General features: G+C 50.0%; 3 protein-coding genes across 3 annotated transcripts in view; 2 read left to right on the top strand and 1 right to left on the bottom strand.

Moving 5' to 3' along the window:
• The window catches only part of LOC143015278 (protein-methionine sulfoxide oxidase mical3b-like), a 13,815-nt gene extending 9,107 nt beyond the window's left edge, over window positions 1–4,708 (top strand). Inside the window, exons 18-30 of the mRNA XM_076169214.1 lie at window positions 98–164; window positions 331–484; window positions 625–776; window positions 923–1,341; window positions 1,522–1,690; window positions 1,771–1,859; window positions 2,222–2,272; window positions 2,468–2,713; window positions 2,936–3,029; window positions 3,156–3,206; window positions 3,464–3,563; window positions 3,639–3,712; window positions 3,864–4,708. Coding sequence (XP_076025329.1) covers window positions 98–164; window positions 331–484; window positions 625–776; window positions 923–1,341; window positions 1,522–1,690; window positions 1,771–1,859; window positions 2,222–2,272; window positions 2,468–2,713; window positions 2,936–3,029; window positions 3,156–3,206; window positions 3,464–3,563; window positions 3,639–3,712; window positions 3,864–4,021 — 1,824 coding nt within the window. The 3' untranslated portion in view covers window positions 4,022–4,708. The remainder of the gene's footprint in view (window positions 1–97; window positions 165–330; window positions 485–624; window positions 777–922; window positions 1,342–1,521; window positions 1,691–1,770; window positions 1,860–2,221; window positions 2,273–2,467; window positions 2,714–2,935; window positions 3,030–3,155; window positions 3,207–3,463; window positions 3,564–3,638; window positions 3,713–3,863) is intronic.
• Window positions 4,709–4,758: 50 nt separating this feature from the next.
• Window positions 4,759–11,089, bottom strand: lta4h (leukotriene A4 hydrolase). Its single transcript, XM_076169202.1, has 19 exons — window positions 10,866–11,089; window positions 9,675–9,805; window positions 9,374–9,494; window positions 8,933–9,001; window positions 8,488–8,592; window positions 8,345–8,397; window positions 8,135–8,207; window positions 7,830–7,970; window positions 7,625–7,648; window positions 7,451–7,521; window positions 7,233–7,344; window positions 6,975–7,119; window positions 6,774–6,877; window positions 6,398–6,468; window positions 6,274–6,328; window positions 6,090–6,185; window positions 5,554–5,636; window positions 5,178–5,282; window positions 4,759–5,076 (listed from the first exon to the last, which is right to left on the bottom strand). Exons 1-19 carry the CDS (start codon window positions 11,019–11,021, stop codon window positions 4,938–4,940), a joined length of 1,854 nt encoding a protein of 617 aa, XP_076025317.1. The 5' UTR covers window positions 11,022–11,089; the 3' UTR covers window positions 4,759–4,937.
• A 665-nt stretch (window positions 11,090–11,754) lies between these two features.
• On the top strand, window positions 11,755–17,727 carry dennd6b (DENN/MADD domain containing 6B). The gene is made up of 20 exons (XM_076169151.1): window positions 11,755–11,992; window positions 12,834–12,872; window positions 13,053–13,095; window positions 13,225–13,328; window positions 13,532–13,612; window positions 13,680–13,785; window positions 14,011–14,090; window positions 14,169–14,231; window positions 14,323–14,378; window positions 14,459–14,581; window positions 14,898–14,993; window positions 15,070–15,164; window positions 15,299–15,364; window positions 15,456–15,520; window positions 15,623–15,712; window positions 15,798–15,851; window positions 15,996–16,105; window positions 16,186–16,288; window positions 17,204–17,278; window positions 17,366–17,727. The coding sequence occupies exons 1-20, from the start codon at window positions 11,849–11,851 to the stop codon at window positions 17,486–17,488; spliced, it is 1,716 nt and encodes a 571-aa protein (XP_076025266.1). The 5' UTR covers window positions 11,755–11,848; the 3' UTR covers window positions 17,489–17,727.
• Window positions 17,728–17,850: the final 123 nt, after the last annotated feature.

The following is a 17,850-nucleotide window of genomic DNA, read 5'->3' as shown; positions in this document are numbered from 1 at the left end:
TTGTGTAGTTGTGTTGTTCATGTTATTGTGTCGATTCTTATTTCTCCTTAAACTCCAGGTGGATTTCTGAGTAAATGTTTTCTCCTGCTTTGTTCAGGCGTCGCTCAGTTTGGCACCAGCGGCTTCGTCCTCAGACGCACTGGCAGGAGAACGCAGGTCATCAGGTGAGACCCCACACACACACACACACACACACACACACAACCGTCAGTCCAAGCATCAGCATCTGTAACTACAAACTCACTCAGTACTTAGAGTCCTAAAGCATTAGTGTGTGTGTGTGTGTGTGTGTGTGTGTGTGTGTGTGTGTGTGTGTGTGTGTGTTTCCAGCATTGCAGCAGGAGGCGGAGCTAGGCTTGAGGCAGATGAGGAGAAGAACATCAGAGCGGATGGAGCTGGAGAACGACGACCAGAGCTCAGGGAGGCCTGAGGTCGCCGTGGAGACGCTGACCCACTACAACCTGAGTGTGCAGGAGGAACACAGGTCAGAGGTTACCTTAGTGCCATTCTATACCTCCATCAAGTCTGGTTAATCACATCAGAGGTCAGATGGTTGCTGGCAGGTTCCATCTCATTCTTCCTCAGCAACACTGAAGGAGAAGCTAAACTCCTGTTTCCCTACAGTTCAGAGGCGGAGATGGAGGAGGAGCTGGAGGAGGAAGAGGAGGGGGAGGAAGAGGAGGGGGAGGAGGAGGGCGACAAGGGCGACAACCGTGACAGTGACGGAGAGTCTGATGAAGATGATGAGGGAAGCAGTGAAGTGGAGACGAGTGACGGTAAGCTGCAGTTTGTTCTGGAATCCTGCTGATGTTTACTGAGTCATGTGTTGGTGTGTCTCCCTCTGCTGGTGGAGGAGGAGACATGCAGCCTCAGAACATCTAACCATCTCACACACGTCTTGTTTCTCTCCTCCCTACTTAAGAAGAAGAGTTCCCTCCTCCTCTTCCTCCTCCTCTTGAGAGAAGCGACTCCACACACTCCTCACACACTCACGATGAAGCACAGGAGCCCGACTCCACCTCCTCCTGCAGCACACAGAGTAGGCCGACGCCCATCGACCTGACGGTGCTGACCTCCCTTCAGGCCCCTCCCACCCTGGACAGCTGCTCTTCATTATGCTCCCCCCACACTGAGGAAGAGGAGGAGGCTGGCAGCTCTTTGACACCTTCACACAGCGACGCTCTCCTGAGGGCGTTGGCTCCTCACAGCTCCTCCTCCTCCTCCTCCTCCTGGGCTCCTGGAGGCTCCAGGTCTGCAGGGCCCAGCAGGAGCCCCCAACGGCCCCCCAGGAGGAGGGAGCAGGAGAGGAGCGAGGCCCCACACCTCCTCACCCCCCTGCAGGTAGGGACAGGTACTGCAGCCACAATACAGTCAAGACCACTTAAAGCAGGGGTGTCCAAACTCCGGCCTGCGGACCAAATGCAGCCCGTGGTCCATTTTTTTATTGGCCTGCAGCAAATAAATAGTGTGTGTGTGTGTGTGTGTGTGTGTGTGTGTGTGTGTGTGTGTGTGTGTGTGTAGGGCAGCACCTTCTTCCACCAGCTGAAGAGCCTCAGAGACGCTCAGGGAGACGCACAGTTGCGTGAAGGGGGCGGAGCCAGAGCCCTGCTGAAGGCTGTGTTCCCCGGGACCAGGAGGGGCGGAGCTTTATCAAAGGGAAAGAAGAGAGCAGTCAGATCAGAAGGAGCAGGTGAGTTGGAGTAACAAACATGTACCGCTCACTCTGCTCTGCTCCGCTCTATACTGTGTTGCTCTGCATTGATCTGGCAGAGCTGCAGGTCAGAGGTCATCTGACAGAAGAGGCTGATCTGGAATCGTCCAACACGCTGCAAAGATGCTCGCTGCACTGCAGAACACATGTAAGAACGCACAACACAACACAACGCAACACACAGAGAGGGCAGTGACCCCTGACCCCTGAGCCCTGACCCCTGACCCCCGAGCCCTCAGGTTAACAGTGGTGTGTTTGTAGCTGCATGCTGAGCTGCTTGATCTGACGTCTGAGGTTCAGAGAGCGAAGCTAAAGGAGGAAGAGGAGGTACAGGATGTAAACACGTGACTGTGTTAGTGTGGTGACATCATCATCATCATCTTCATCATCATCATTGGTGTACTTGTAGTTCCTGTAGTTCCCGTAGTCGTACTGACAGATAAACACGCTGGAGTTTGCTGACTCTTCTTCTTCTTCTTCTTCTCCTCCTCCTCCTCCTCCTCCTTGAAGCCGGCGTACGTTCCTCACGCTCTGGCGTTTAAGCGAGCGTACACCATAAAGGTAGAGAGAGCCTGAGTGACCACTTCCTGTTTGATTAGAGGTTCATTCAGACTTTAGTGTTTAGTTTGTGAGTTGTGACTGATAGAGCAGCGATGTGTTGGAACTGATGAAGAGCTCTGAACTCCAGTCTGATGCTTAGAGGTGTGAAGAAGAAGAGGAAGAGTTTGTGTTCTGACCTCAGCTTCCTGTTCTCAGAGGCGCTCGGTGAGGGAGGACAGGCTCGGCGCCTCTGTGTCCTGTGTGTCCTCCTGTCCCACAGAGGTGGTGGGCGTCCTGGCCGAGGCGAGGGAGGCGTCCAGCCTGAGCGTGAGGGAGGACGCCATGTTTAACCCCGACGCTCCCACTGAACCTGAGCTGGACGCCGCCATCACACGGAGAGTTCAGAGGGCGGCACGCAGGCAGGCCAGACAGGAAGTGGGGGGCAGGCTGCACCGAGCACAGGTACACACACACACAGAGACAAACACACACACAGACACACACACATACATACACTCAGAGACACACACACACACACACACAGATACGCACACACACAAACACACACGCACACGCACACACACACACACTTGTTAAATAATGGTATCAGCTTAAACCCTTTAAATGACCCCTGACCCACAGTGTGTTTGTGTGTGTGTGTGTGTGTGTGTGTGTGTGTGTCAGATGATCCAGAAGCAGCTGGAGCAGGTGGAGGAGAAGCAGAAGCAACTGGAGGAGAGAGGAGTGGCTGTGGAGAAAGCTCTGAGAGGAGAAGCAGGTACACACACACACACACACACACACATGCACACACACACACACACACACACACACATGCACACACACACACACACACTCTGTCACACACACATGGACTTTTCTGAGTGTGTGTTGTGTGTTGCAGATTATTGGGGAGAATCTAATGACTGTGAGGAGCAGGAGCTTCACCTGGAGGGTCAGAACACACACACACACACACACACACACACACACACACACACACACACACACAAGTGAGAAGCACAAGACAGAGGTCAGAAAGGTCATCCGGTGGACCAAAGTCATACTAATACCTGTCTGTGTGTGTGTGTGTGTGTGTGTGTGTGTGTGTGTGTGTGTGTGTGTGTGTGTGTGTGTGTGTGTGTGTGTGTGTGTCTGTGTGTGTGTGTGTGTGTGTGTGTGTCTGTGTGTGTGTGTGTGTGTGTGCTGCAGGCCTGGGTCGGGTGGAGAGCGGCGCTCTGATGCAGCAGTGGTTCCTGTTGGTGCAGCAGAAGAACGCTCTGGTCCGCTACGAGTCTGAGCTCCTGATATTGTGAGTGTGTGACCTTTGACCTTTGACCTTCAGCACAGGGCTGTGCTGACAGGTTCTTCCTGACTTTGTGTTCAGTGCTCGAGAGCTGCAGCTGGAGGACAGACAGAGCCGACTGCAGCAGGAGCTCAGGGAGAGGATGGCTGTGGATGGTACACACACACACACACACACACACACACACACACACACACACACACACACACACACACACACACACACACACACACACACACACACACACACACACACACACCTGTAGCTTTGTGACTTTGTTTGTGATGATGTCACTTGTTGTCTCAGACCACCTGAAGTCGGAGGCGGAGCTTGCAGAGGAGCGAGTGATCCTGGAGGAGATGCTGGAGGTGGTGGAGCAGAGAGACGCTCTGGTCTCTCAGCTGGAGGAGCAGAGAGTCCAGGAGCACCAGGAGGGTCGAGTCCCAGACCTTCGCTGGGCCTGAGCCTGAGCCTGAGCCTGAGCCTGAGCCTGAGCCTGAGCCTGAGCCTGGGCCTGAGCCTGAGCCTGGGCCTGGGCCTGGGCCTGGGCCTGAGCCTGAGCCAGGGCCTGAGCCTGAGCAACACAGGACTCGTCCTCACAAATGCTGGATGCTTTAGGACGACTGAGCTTCCACACAAGCTGCTGGACTCTTGTGTGTTTTACTCCCACACTCACACGTTACACTGACACACACACACACACACACACACACACTTCCTGCTGGACCCTAACGCTAACAGAAAGCCTGAATACATCACAGGACTTTTCCAGACTGAACGTCCCTCCACAGTCACAGAGCTCTGAGAGGTGAAACATAAACACTGGTGCCAAAGTTCAGATCCCCTGTTTGTTTATGATGCAGAGAATGAAGACCTGAACCATCACAAGGTCATCAGGTCAGACCTGTGACTGACCTCAGGTGGGTTCAAACAATGAAGAACACTGAACACATGGAATACCTGTCACATGTTACAAACCTCATAGTTTATAACATCAGTGAATGAACCCACAGCCTGGTTGTTGTGAAGCAGCAGACTCATGGTTTTGGTTTGTTTCTTCCGTTCTTCCTGAATTTGTCTTTTTTGTTGATGACTCAGCCGCTTCATTCAATCCTCTCATGTTCCTTTATAAGCGTATAAAGTTATAACACATCAGACACACACAGGACAGGAAGGATGATGTCATACTTTGAGGCACCACTTCAGATTTGTGCAGAGATTTTATTTCATTATAAAAAAGCAGAGTTTTGTTTCTTTGCTCCGGGTTTCCAAAACTTTCAGAATCTTAGATGAACAACAATTAAATCACTTTGTATGATTGTTCATGATCGTTCTACTTTATGCAGAGAAGTGTGTGTGTATGTGTGTTTGGCTCCGCCTCTACAAGCTGCTGCTCTGTGAGGCGTCCACCTTCAGGTCCTTGGCCACCAGGCCGGACGTCACCGGGTGCATCGCCCCCCGGTGGGCGAGGAAGACGCGGGTCGCCTCCTCACGGTACTTATCAAAGAGGAACACCTCCCTGTGGGCGGAGACGGGGAGACGCACACAGATCAATCAAATAAGAAATCGATACTGAAATGTGAGAAAGAACCGACCAATCATCCAAAAACGTCACGCTACCTGAAGAGAGGTCGCGTGAACTTCATCCTGCCTTGTTCTGTCGCCATCTTCAGCGCCATGGGAATAGACTCCTCCCACTTGGACCTGACGCAGAGTCGCAGCCACCTTCACAAGAACACGTGAGGAAGATTTACACAAAGCAGGTGGAGGAGGTCAAACCGGCAGCACCAGGATCACTACTTATCAATCAACCCTCCAATCAGAACCAGAGTCAGATTTCTAATAGAAACAGGAATCATTTAGTTAAATTGTGATTAACACTAAAGGTTTGATTGATTGGATAGGCTCAGAACTTATCAATCGACCCTTATCACTATCTGCTCCTGGTGTGAGTCTGAAGTGCATTCTGGGTAATCAGTGTGGTAATAAAACTCACCTGGATCGAATCTCTGCGTTCATGTAGGAGTTGAGGCTGTAGAGCTCCTGCATCTTCATCACATGGCTCAGAGGAAGAGGAGCCTGCACCACACAGACACATCATTATCATCTTCATCATGTGGGTCAGTCCCCGCCCATGTTTGGGTCACATGGCTCCACTAAATCTAAACTCTTCTTAAACATTGTCTGTAAGTAGATTGTGACAGTTCTCTCTTCTCACCACTAGAGGGCCTCGTTTACTGTGGATCTGCCTCATGTGCTTCAGATCTGATCAAGCTTTCAGGTCTGATTCAAACTTCAGTCTGGATGTGTAAATGTGTTCTGGCCTCCTTGGACCTGGACCTGAAGGTTGTCTCAGGTGGATCTGGACCAGAGCTTCCTACCTGCTCACTTCCTGTCTGGTTTCCTCTACACTTCACCTGAGGAACAATCATTCCCTTCCCTTCCCTTCCCTTTGCTCTGGCGTGTTGTGGAATGATGAAGAATCCAAACTGACTGAGCTCAGCTGGTGTGAAGATGTGTTAAGTGTTTCACCTCCTGGAGGAGCAGCGACAGGAACTCGATGAGTTGATGGGAGGAAAGAGTTTTAACGTCCGACTCTTTAAAGCCGCTCAAGTCCTCTGGTTTGGCCTGCAGAGGAGAGGAGGAGAGTTTAACCCCACACACACACACACACACGCACACACAGTTAACAGCTCAGGCTTCAGATTCACGTTACCTTGGTCCACCTCTGGCACAGAGCGATGCAGGCGTCTGCCAGCGTGGTGTCGTACCTGAAAACACAGGAAGTGAGCGCAGAGTGGAGACAGACATGGAGGCAAAGCTCAGGCTGAAGGACTCACTTAGGTTTGACAGGAGGCATCCCAGGGGTCTGCATCCAGCCCACCCAGTCCACTTTGTTCAGAACGTCCACCTGAGACACCACACACAGGACACACACACAGGACACACACACAGGACACACACACAGGGCACACACACAGGACACACACAGTCTTATTACCATCACATGCCCTACTGATCTATCATTATCATGTATGATGAATAACGGTCTAAACTGTGACATCTGGTGGCCTCTTTGTGTAACTGCACCAACGCTCACATCAGACAGCAAACACCAACATCAACTTAGGAACACTTGGAGGTAAAGACGCTTCACTTCCTGTTTCTGTGACCGTCATGTCTGTGTGTGTGTGTGTGTGTGTGTGTGTCAGTCACCTTGTCTTTGAAGTAGGTGAACAGGAAGTCCTTCCACTCGTCTGTGGTGACGCTGCTGTAGGCGAACAGCTGGATGTACGACTTCACGAAGCCGATGAAAACCTCTGCATGAGTCACACACACAAACACACACACAGACACACAGGTCAGCACACGTGTCACCCTGAAGGCCCTGAGCCTTAGCGTGTGATGAGGTCGTACCCGGCCCGCCCATCAGCTCCTCCAGGTGGTACAGCAGAGCGAAGCCTTTCTCGTACGGCACGGAGGAGAAGGCGTCGTCAGGATCCACTTCCTTCAGATTGGGCACCAGGTTGGTCAGAGGGTTGTTGGCTCCGAAAGTGTTGACCTGAAGGTGAGAGGACACGTGAACCCAGCTGATCGGAGGCGTGTGTGTGTGTGTGTGTGTGTGTGTGTGTGTGTGTGTGTGTGTGTGTGTGTGTGTGTGTGTGTGTGACTCACAGACTCCTGCAGCTCCTTCCAGCCCCCGATGGCTTTAAACTGACGGAACTGTTCTCCCTCCATGCAGCGCTGGATCATCCTCTCTAGATAGACTGTGTGACCTTCATTCAGCCTGGACACACACACACACACACACACACACACACACACACACACACACACACACACCATCAGAGACACACACACCATCAGAGAAACACACACACACACACACCTACCAGAAATGCTCCCAGGTCTTGTTGGTCACCAGGTTCCCGGTCCAGCTGTGTGAGATCTCGTGAGCGATGACCTGCGGTCACACACACACACACACACACACTCATCTCTTGGTCTCTTTACTCTTTAGTTCATTTAAATGTTTACATTTAAAACCTGACAAAGTCTTCACTCACATTGGACAGAGATTTGTCTCCTGCCTGTAAGAGGACACACACACACACACACACACACACACACACACACACACACACCTGTTAGTACGCTGTGACACATGTAGACTGTGTGTGTGTGTGTGTGTGTGTGTGTGTGTGTGTGTGTGTGTGTGTGTGTGTGTGTGTGTGTGTGTGTGTGTGTGTGTGTGTGTGTGTGTGTGTTTACCAGCAGGGTGGGCGTGGCAAAGGTGAGGCAGGGGTTCTCCATGCCTCCGTACGGGAAGGAGGGAGGCAGGACCAGGATGTCGTACTGACCCCAGACATACGGACCCACAAGACCCTCAGCTGTCTTCAGCATGGTCTCAGTCTAACACACACACACACACACAGAGACACACACACACACACACACACGCACACACACACACACACACACACTTACAAAATCACGTCACACTAAAATCCTACTCAATGTTTTGATGACTCTCCTGTGATTGGCTGTAAGTGATTGTGGGCGTGGCTTATTCTCACCTCAGAGAACTCAAACGCTGCTTTGTCCACAAACTCCTTCTCAGACCAAACCCGAGTTCTCGGCCCGATCTCTCTGAAACACAGAGCAGCCGTGACCTCACTGTGACCTCTGACCCTTCACTGTGTGTGTGTGTGTGTGTGTGTGTGTGTGTGTGTGTGTGTGTGTGTGTGTGTGTGTGTGTGTGTGTGTGTGCGTGTGCGTGTGTGTACCTGCTCTCCAGGGCTCCAACCACAATGGCAATCAGGTAGGAGGGCATGGGCACCTGTGGAGAGGTCAAAGGTCAGCAAGCACATTATATTAATTATAGTGTTATCATACACATCACCACAGGTCAAAGGGTCAAAGGTGAGACCTTCTGGTTGAAGCGGTAGATGATGCGGCCGCTATCCTGAGGGTCGGGCTCCTGTCCGTCATGCACAGCGCTCATGACTGCAACCAGCTCTTTAGGGACAGACACCTGAACACACACACACACACACACACACACACACACACACACACACACACACACACACACACACACACACACACACACACACACACACACACACACACACACACACACACACACACACACACACACACACACACACACACAGGATTGATGTTCGTGTTTGATCATCACGTTCTGCATATTCTCTTCTTCTTCATTCATAGTCGCTTCAGTTTACAGATGCAGGTGTGTGTGTGTGTGTGTGTGTGTGTGTGTGTGTGTGTGTGTGTGTGTGTGTGTGTGTGTGTGTGTGTGTGTGTGTGTGTGTGTGTGTGTGTGTGTGTGTGTGTGTGTGTGTGTGTACCTCTGCGTAGTAGGTGTGCTTGACAGACGGGCTGTCCTGACAGGGGACCATGCTCCTGCAGTGATTGGCCTGTAGGAGGTCAAAGGTCACTTTAGTTGCGCTCAGAGAGGCCAGGAAAGATTCACATTCAGGGCAGAGACTGAAGTTCAGGATTCATCTGTGGTTTCTGAAACTTTCCTCACATTAAAGTAGAACACAAACACAAACACTTCCTCCCTTCTAATACAAAAGGAGGAAGTTGTGTTTCTCCCATCTTTGGACACAAAGTGAAGCTCAGTGGAGCAACAAGAGTCGATGTAGAAAGAGAGGAAGGGTCTGACCTCAAACTGTTCTGAGGTTCTGATGGAGAAATGAGCCGAGTTACCAAAGAAGCTGCAGAAACTTTCCACAGTGGAGAAACACAGGAAGTGAAGTGAAGCGGTCGTTAGTCCTGAGACGTACCTGACACTGACTGAACAGGTACGGCTGCTGCTTCCCCGCCGTCTGCTGGGGCGAGAGCCACTGCAGCGCCGAGGCAGAGGGAGACGTCTCATAGCTCACCTTCAGGATCACATGCTGACCTCTGATACACACACACACACACACACACACACACACACACACACACACACACACACACACACACACACACACACACACACACACACACACACACACACACAGGTGAGGCTCAGAACTTATCAGTCAACCCCTGCCCTGACGTTCACACTGAGGTTGCTGCTGTGTGGGAGCAGAGGGTCACCTGGAGAGGTCAAAGGGCAGGGTGATGTGCAGGGGCGTCCCCATGAAGCTGTGCTTGGGCCCCAGGCTGAACTCGGCCTTCTGTCCGTTGGCCGTCACCTCCAGGATCTGAAGGTCTTTGGTGTCCAGCGTCTGCAGGAGCAGGAGGAGAGGAACATGGAGTCACTAAGGCGTGATACCTTCATCTGTCTGTCTCATGTCCAGGTCCCTCTGATGTCTCCACTCCCTGTCTGTCTGTCTGTCTGTCTCTTCCTGGTTGTCCATCTAATCTGCTCCTCTAATGACAGAACTCTGACCTCAGGTCCACACACACACGTGATCCTGGACTACAGGAGCAGCCAGAGTCCACGGAGACAAGAAGCTGATAAGGTCAACCTCACTTTTATGACACATACACACACACACACACACCTGCCATATATACACACACACACACTGCACACCGTCCATACACACACACGCGCACGCACACACTGCCACCTGCCATACACACACACACAAACTACAGGATCAAGCTTCAGTCTGCTCAGAGCTCAATGAGTTAAAATGAAACCTTAAGTTCCATTCTCAACTAAACAAACAAAGTTAGACTTCCTCATATTTGTTGATCTGAGCTCTGAATCATAAACAGAAATGATTTCACTTTTACTTTCAGATCAATACAAACACTTCTGATACTTCAGTCAAATTAACTTTGGTGTAAAGTTAAAGTCCCCACACATCAGAGACCTTAAGATGAGGCTTTAACTGCTTGGTTCGCTCTCAGTCTCACTGAGTGAAAACAAATCACATCAGTTTGACACTTGACCAAACGCAGCACATTGGCATTTAGACAGCTAACATCAGAATATGTTTAACATGTTTAACTTTGAACATTCTGATTCTTTGTGTTAAACGTGTTTACTGTCTCCTTCTTGTGTTTTGTATTTTTAAGTCTGAAGTTTAAATGTGATGTTATTTTTGTTACAGACAGAATTCGCTTACGGATCTTAAACGGTGTGAATGAACACAAACAGCCGTAAAGCAGCTGCAGTCATTTACGACAGCATGAATAAGAGATAATAGTGTAGTAAAGTCGTAATAGCGGAGTCAGCCCGGTGCAGACTGGGTGCTCAGTGTGGCTCTGTGTCTGCGCCGTGTTTGTAGCTCGTAGCTGCCGCAGCTTAGCTGAGTCCGGGCGGGTCGGCGGTACCAGAGAGGAGAAGCGGTCCTCCCGGGCCTCCACCGTCAGCTCCACGCAGGCCCGGAGGACGCGCCGGGAGAAGTCCACATGGAGGCGGAGGTGCAGGTGGCGAGTCAGGCAGCGGCTGAAGGAGGAGAAGGAGCCGGGGTCCGTCAGGGCGGCCATGCTGAGGCTGCAGGGGGAGGAGAGAGGAGGGGAGAGGAGAGGAGGAGTGCTTAAAGCGGTGCGCGGCCGCTTTTTATACACACAGATCACTCCGCGTACTTCCTCCAAACCTTTCACAATAAAAGCTCCACAGGCCTTCACAATACTTCTCAGTTAATTGCTGGCATGAAGTCTTCCTGCGCTGAAGGTGTGGGAACGCGATTATTATCATACAAATATTAATAATACTACGCAAGATAAGCCAAGGAGACAATGGCAGCAAAGAGCCACAATTTTCAAACTTCACCTTCGTTACTTTCAAAGCTTAAAGTGTCTGCAACACATTTAACATTCATAACCAACAGCGTTTCAAAACACAGTAACACAATTAGTAGCTCAATAAATGTGACAGCTCAAGCAGACAAAGTTCATGAATCAAAGTCCGTCTGAGGCTGAGGAGCTTGTTCTCATGTTGTTACTGAAAGGAAATCCAGTTCCAGCTGGACATTTTACTGGGGACCAATCATTGATTACATTATAATAATAACAACATAAAAGCTGTTTGGTGTTATTAAGTATTGAGTATATGACAATAAAAATGCACAATTCGAGACATTAGGAAATAAAAATTGTTTATTGTTTGGATGAGTTAATGTGAATATTTAATGTATTTTCTATCTGAGAAATAAATCGCAGGAAAAAATCTGATTTGTGAGCTTCCTCGCGCTGCTGCACCGCTACAAGGCCCCGCTAGAGGGCAGCAGAGCGCAGGGCTTTTTGCTGGTAGAATCTCTCCATTTGATGGAGAAACGGCGGATAAACATGGAGGACGCGGAGCCACGGCGGTGATGGACCCGTTTGACAGCTCCATCTCCCCGCGAAAGGAGGCGGCGGAGAGCGGAGACAGTCGGGCTCCGTGGTTTCGCTTCTCGTCGTGGCTGGAGTGCGTGTGTGTTGTTACCTTCGACCTGGAGCTCGGGCAAGCCATTGAGGTGCGTGCCGGTGTAACAAAGGAGTCAGTCTCCGTGTTAAATAGTGCTCTGCTTTATTTAGTGACGGTAAATGGGCCGAGTTAATGTTATTGTCTTTCATTAATTACGCGTTATAATCAGAAAACACGAAACGAAGATAACTTATCGATCCTTTCCTCGTTTCAACATCTGACGTCTATTGACGCGTTCAGGCTGAAGTCACCACTTAGCTGGGGCTCTCGTTCATCCAACACACCGCTGCTTAGCTAGCACCTGCGTTAGCATCAGTCACCACTGGAGTTACAGATTTATTTCAGTTTAAGTTATTATGTATATGATTTATAAAGGCAGTGCTAGATATTACAGAATTTGAATTTACATAAAACACATGTAAAGCAGCAGAGCCTTTATAATCCTTTGTTTCAATGTCAATAGAATACGGACAATATGCATTCCGTTTAAAACACAATTTATGTTTTTATGAAGTGAGATCACCATGGATACAATCTAAACTTCTCAATAACATCTAAACTTCTCTTCCTCAACTTTAGTTTATTTCCTCACATTTCTCTTATCTGATCTCAGGATTGTGTGAAGAACTGAGAAGTTTAGCTTTAATTCAAAAGCAGGCTGTTTACATTGTGACACTTTAGTTTACTGCGTCCTCAGGATTCATGTAAGATGTCAGATGCAGTTTAATATGAGAGATGTTTATCAGATCAGTCAGAGTTATAAATGTGTGGAGTGTCTTTATTTACTCTGCTGGTGAAGATGAAGATGCTGCTGATGTTTCGAACCCTGTGCTGTGTTACGTCATCGTGTCCGAACACGTGACTGATGTGTTTTGTTTTGATGTTTACAGCTGATTTATCCCCCGGATGTGAAACTGACTGAGAAGGAGGTAATGTGTTTGTTTATTTATATATATATATATACAGTTTTTTATTAAAGCCATTAGAGTCTGAGTTCATTCTGGAGTTTATTATCATTTAGTTTAAAACCCTTTAGGACGATTACTGAATTAGAACATGAATGTGTGTGGATCATAGATCTGAATAAGGATTCTGTCATTTATTTACAGAAAACCAGCATTTGCTACTTATCCTTCCCTGATTCATACTCAGGTGAGAATAAGTCTCTCTCTCTCACACACACACACACACACACACACACACACACACACACACACACACACAGCTGTCCAGTCAGCACTGACATGATTGTGTTGTGTTGTGTGTGTGTGTGTGCTCCAGGATGCCTCGGGGACACTCAGTTCAGCTTCAGGCTGCGTCAGTCTGTGGGTCGGAGGGGCTCCTGCTTTGATGCCTACAGCCTGGACGCTCCGGTCACCCTGCAGGTTCAACACCATTATTATGATGTTCAATAAAGTTCTTAAAACTATTGATTGACTATCGTGTCTTATGTAGTATTTAATGATTAGATTAGTTGATGTCATGAATGTTCTGAGCTGTGTTAGTGAATGAGTGTTCCCTCTTGTCTGTCCTCTTGTCTATCCTCTCATCTGTCCTCTTGTCTGTCCTCTTGTCTGTCCCTCTGCAGAGAGAAGTGGCTCATTTCCATGGTTACGTGTATTTCCGTCAAGTGAAGGACGTTTCTGTGAAGAGAGGCTATTTCCAGAAGGTGAGTTTGTCTCTGAGCTCTGATTTCAGCAGAGAGTTGTCAGGCTAATGTCCCGGTCTCTCCTCAGTCTCTGGTCCTGGTCTCCAGGCTTCCATACCATCACCTCTTCCACTCGCTGCTCCAGATCATCGCCCCAGAGTATTTTGAGAAGTTGGAGCCGTGCCTTGAAGCAGGTGAGACGCTGTTCGATAAAGGGGAACAAACAGCTCAGAGTGTCTCAGAGGGCCTCAGAGAGCCTCAGAGGGTCTCAGAGGGCCTCAGAGGGTCTCAGAGGGTCTTAGAGGGTCTCAGAGTGTCTTAGAGTGTCTCAGAGGGTCTCAGAGGGTCTTAGAGGGCGTCAGAGTGTCTTAGTGTCTCAGAGGGTCTCAGAGGTTGACTGTCCTGCTGGTTTGTTTCAGTGTGTAATGAGATTGACCAGTGGCCTTCACCTGTGCCAGGATCAACGCTGAATCTGCCCATCATGGGAGTCGTGTTACAGGTAACCACACTAGACTCCTCCTGCTCTCACTCTCATGACCTCACAGACTGGTGACTTCATGTCAACTTATTTCTCCAGGTGAGGATCCCATCTAAGGCTGACAAACCAGGGGGCAGCCCAGTGAAGCTCATGCCAAAGGAGGTGAGAGAGAGAGTGTGTGTGTGTGTGTGTGTGTGTGTGTGTTGATCAAACAGGTTCAGTAGTAACTGAAGTGTCTCCTCCTCCTCCTCAGCATCTCCTCCCCGCCCCCACCGTGCTGCCCTCCATCCACGAGCTTGACCTCTTCAAGTAAGTCAGCTCCTGACCTGTAGGCAGCATGAACCTGTGGTCACGGCTCTAACATGACCTCTGACCCCTGACCCGCCCAGGTGCTTCCAGCCGGTCCTGATCCACTTGCAGATGCTGTGGGAGCTCATGCTGCTCGGTGAACCTGTGGTCGTCATGGCACCGTCCCCTACTGTTTCCTCGGAAACCGTCCTGGCCCTAGTCAGGTGAGGATGAGGATGGAGGTGAACTGAGAGGTTTCATGTTGAAGGAACCACAGCACCGTCTGGAGATATGCTGAGCTGTTATTGTGAAGGGCAGAACTTCTATCTTCGTGCTGTAGAAGAAGAAACAACATTCAAACACAACAGACCTGAAGAGAAGAGCAAACATTTACACGATGACACACACACACAGTTCAGACATCTGCTGACTGAACACAGATGAACTTAACACAACTAGTGTGTCTGTTATGGGTCTGATGCTGGTGCTGGTTGGTGTGTGTGTGTGTGTGTGTGTGTCTGGTGTGTGACGGCTCTGCAGCTCCATCTCTCCTCTGAAGTTCTGCTGTGACCACCGGCCCTACTTCACCATCCATGACAGCGAGTTCAGGGAGTTCACCACCAGGACCCAGGCCCCGTGAGTACCCTGCACTCCAGAGGCAGACAGACAGGTCTTCATCCACTGACCTGTCTCACCTCTCCTCTCCTCGCAGGCCCAACGTGATCCTCGGGGTCACCAACCCCTTCTTCATCAAGACCTTCCAGTGCTGGCCTCACATCCTGCGGCTGGGAGAGCTGAAGATGTCGGGTCAGGTTCTGCTCAGCTCCTCACTTCCTCCTCACACACACACACACACACACTATTGTTCTTACAATGGTTAGGAAGCACAACAGGTCCAGATGTGATCAAGACTCTTGAAAGTTCTGGACTCTGTGTTCCAGGTGATTTACCCAAACAGGTGAAGGTGAAGAAGCTGGCTAAACTAAAGACGCTGGACACTAAACCAGGTAAAGTCAGACCAGAGGACCGGACACACACACACACACACACACACACACACACACACACACTGAGTCTCAGCCTTGTTTCTGTGTGTAGGGATGTACACGGCCTATAAGACATTCCTCCACAAAGACAAGATCCTCATCAAAAGGCTACTGAAGGTAAACACACACACACTCACACACACACACACACACACGTACACACACGTACACACAGAGGAGGAGGAACCCGGTGAGGAACCCTGTGTGTTGTGGCTGCAGGGCATCCAGAGGAAGAGGCCGTCAGAGGTGCAGAGTGCCATCCTGAGGAGACATCTGCTGGAGCTGACACAGAGCTTCATCATCCCTCTGGTGAGGTCGCTCACTGAGCCGTGTGCCTCGTCATACGTGTTTGTTCTCCGTGTGTTGTCCTCACGTGTTCCTCCTCTGGTGTTAGGAGAGGTACATGGCCAGCCTGATGCCCCTGCAGAGGTCTGTGAGCGCCTGGAAGGTCTGTGTCCCAGCCCAGAGAGAGAGAGTGTGTGTGTGTGTGAGAGAGAGCAGCTGCCCAGAGTGTGTGTGAGTGAGTGTGTGTGTGTGTGTGTGTGTGTGTGTGTGTGTGTGTGTGTGCTGACAGCCTGTCCCTGTGCTCCAGACCCCTCCTCAGATCCGTCCCTTCAGTCAGGAGGACTTCCTGTCCACTCTGGACCATGCGGGGCCTCAGCTGACCTCAGGGCTCAGAGGGGACTGGTTGGGTCTCTACAGGTGAGGGGCTCGTACATGATCACCATGACATCATAAAGAATAAAGGAGTGATGTAATGATCTGATGTCATTGCTCTGCAGGAAGTTCTTCAGGTCCCCAAATTTTGACGGATGGTACCGACACCGTCACAGAGAGATGAGCCACAAGCTGGAGAGTCTCCACCTGGAGGTGCTGTGTGACGCTGTGAGTCACACACACACACACACACACACACACACACACACACACACGAGGATCCAGACGTGCTCACACACACACACACACACACACACACACACACACACACACACACACACACACACACACACACACACACACACACACACACACACACACCAGAGGATCCAGACAAGCTCACACACACACACACACACACACACACACACACACACACACACACACACACACACACACGCAGACACAGAGGATCCAGACGTGCTCACTCACACACACACACACACACACACGAGGATCCAGACGTGCTCACACACACACACACACGCACACACACACACACCAGAGGATCCAGACAACCTCACACACACACACACACACACACACACACAGAGGATCCAGACGTGCTCACTCACACTCACACACACACACACACACACACACAGAGGATCCTAAAGTGCTCACACACACACACACACACACTCACACACACACACAGAGGATCCTGAAGTGCTCACACACACACACACACACAGAGGATCCTGAAGTGCTCTCACACACACACACACACACACAGACACAGAGGATCCTGAAGTGCTCTCACACACACAGAGCGCTCACACTCATCCTCTGCTCACACACACACACACACACACACACACACACACACACACAGAGGATCCTGAAGTGCTCACACACACACACACACACACACACACACACACACACACACACACACACACACACACACACACACACACACACAGAGGATCCTGAAGTGCTCTCACACACACACACACACACACACACACACAGAGGATCCTGAAGTGCTCTCACACACACACACACACACACACACAGAGGATCCAGAAGTGTTTCTCACACACACACACACAGCGCTCACACTCGTCCTCTGTCCTCCAGGATCTCATGGGATGGACCAAAGACAAGTCTGAGGTGGAGATAGTGGACCTGGTCCTGAAGCTCAGAGAGAAGCTGGTGAGTAACAGACTCCTCCTCCTCCTCCTCCTCCTCCTCATCATCATCATCAGGAGGGCGGAGTCACTGAGTGTTTCCTGTCTGCAGACGAAGGCTCGCAGGCAGCAGCTCCCGGTGAAGGACGGCGTGGTGGAGCAGCTGGACGGATTCATCCAGAGCATCATCGGGCTGCTCCCAGAGGACCTGCAGAGCGTCCTGCACAAACACTAACACACACACACACACACACACTGTAGTGCAGCTGATCAGGAGATGAAACTTCACTGAATGTAACTTTGTTTTGGTTGAACTTCTAATTTGATCCATTGAGCTTTTTTTTTGTTTTTTTTTATAAATATTGAGTTGGAGTTTCATCTTCATCATCATCATCATCCTCACCTGTACATTGTTTATATATTATTATTTATCACCAGAGTCAGCAGATTAAACCTGATAAACAGAATTGATCAGTTTGACTTCACAGCTGTTTGATTTGTGTTTGTCATGTTGTTGTTGTTATGGTAACAGCTGATGAGTGAGTGAATGAATGAATGAGTGAATGTTTATAAAGCACACAGACACACACACACACA

Source organism: Genypterus blacodes, unplaced genomic scaffold (assembly GCF_046128005.1).
Source record: "Genypterus blacodes isolate CSIRO-AG114 ecotype Tasmania unplaced genomic scaffold, CSIRO-AGI_Gbla_v1 ptg000014l_1, whole genome shotgun sequence".
Classification (NCBI taxonomy): domain Eukaryota; kingdom Metazoa; phylum Chordata; class Actinopteri; order Ophidiiformes; family Ophidiidae; genus Genypterus; species Genypterus blacodes.
This window is presented reverse-complemented; position numbering and strand designations above follow the sequence as displayed.

Coding starts and splice junctions, on each gene's coding strand:
- lta4h (XM_076169202.1), bottom strand. CDS start 11,021: ATGGCCGCCCTGACGGACCCCGGCTCCTTCTCCTCCTTCAGCCGCTGC. Junction 7,345..7,450: donor AAGACCTGGGAGCATTTCTG/GTAGGTGTGTGT, acceptor GTGTGTGTCCAG/GCTGAATGAAGGTCACACAG. Junction 6,186..6,273: donor TGTGCCAGAGGTGGACCAAG/GTAACGTGAATC, acceptor TCTCCTCTGCAG/GCCAAACCAGAGGACTTGAG.
- dennd6b (XM_076169151.1), top strand. CDS start 11,849: ATGGACCCGTTTGACAGCTCCATCTCCCCGCGAAAGGAGGCGGCGGAG. Junction 12,873..13,052: donor TGAAACTGACTGAGAAGGAG/GTAATGTGTTTG, acceptor ATTTATTTACAG/AAAACCAGCATTTGCTACTT. Junction 16,289..17,203: donor TGGAGGTGCTGTGTGACGCT/GTGAGTCACACA, acceptor TCTGTCCTCCAG/GATCTCATGGGATGGACCAA.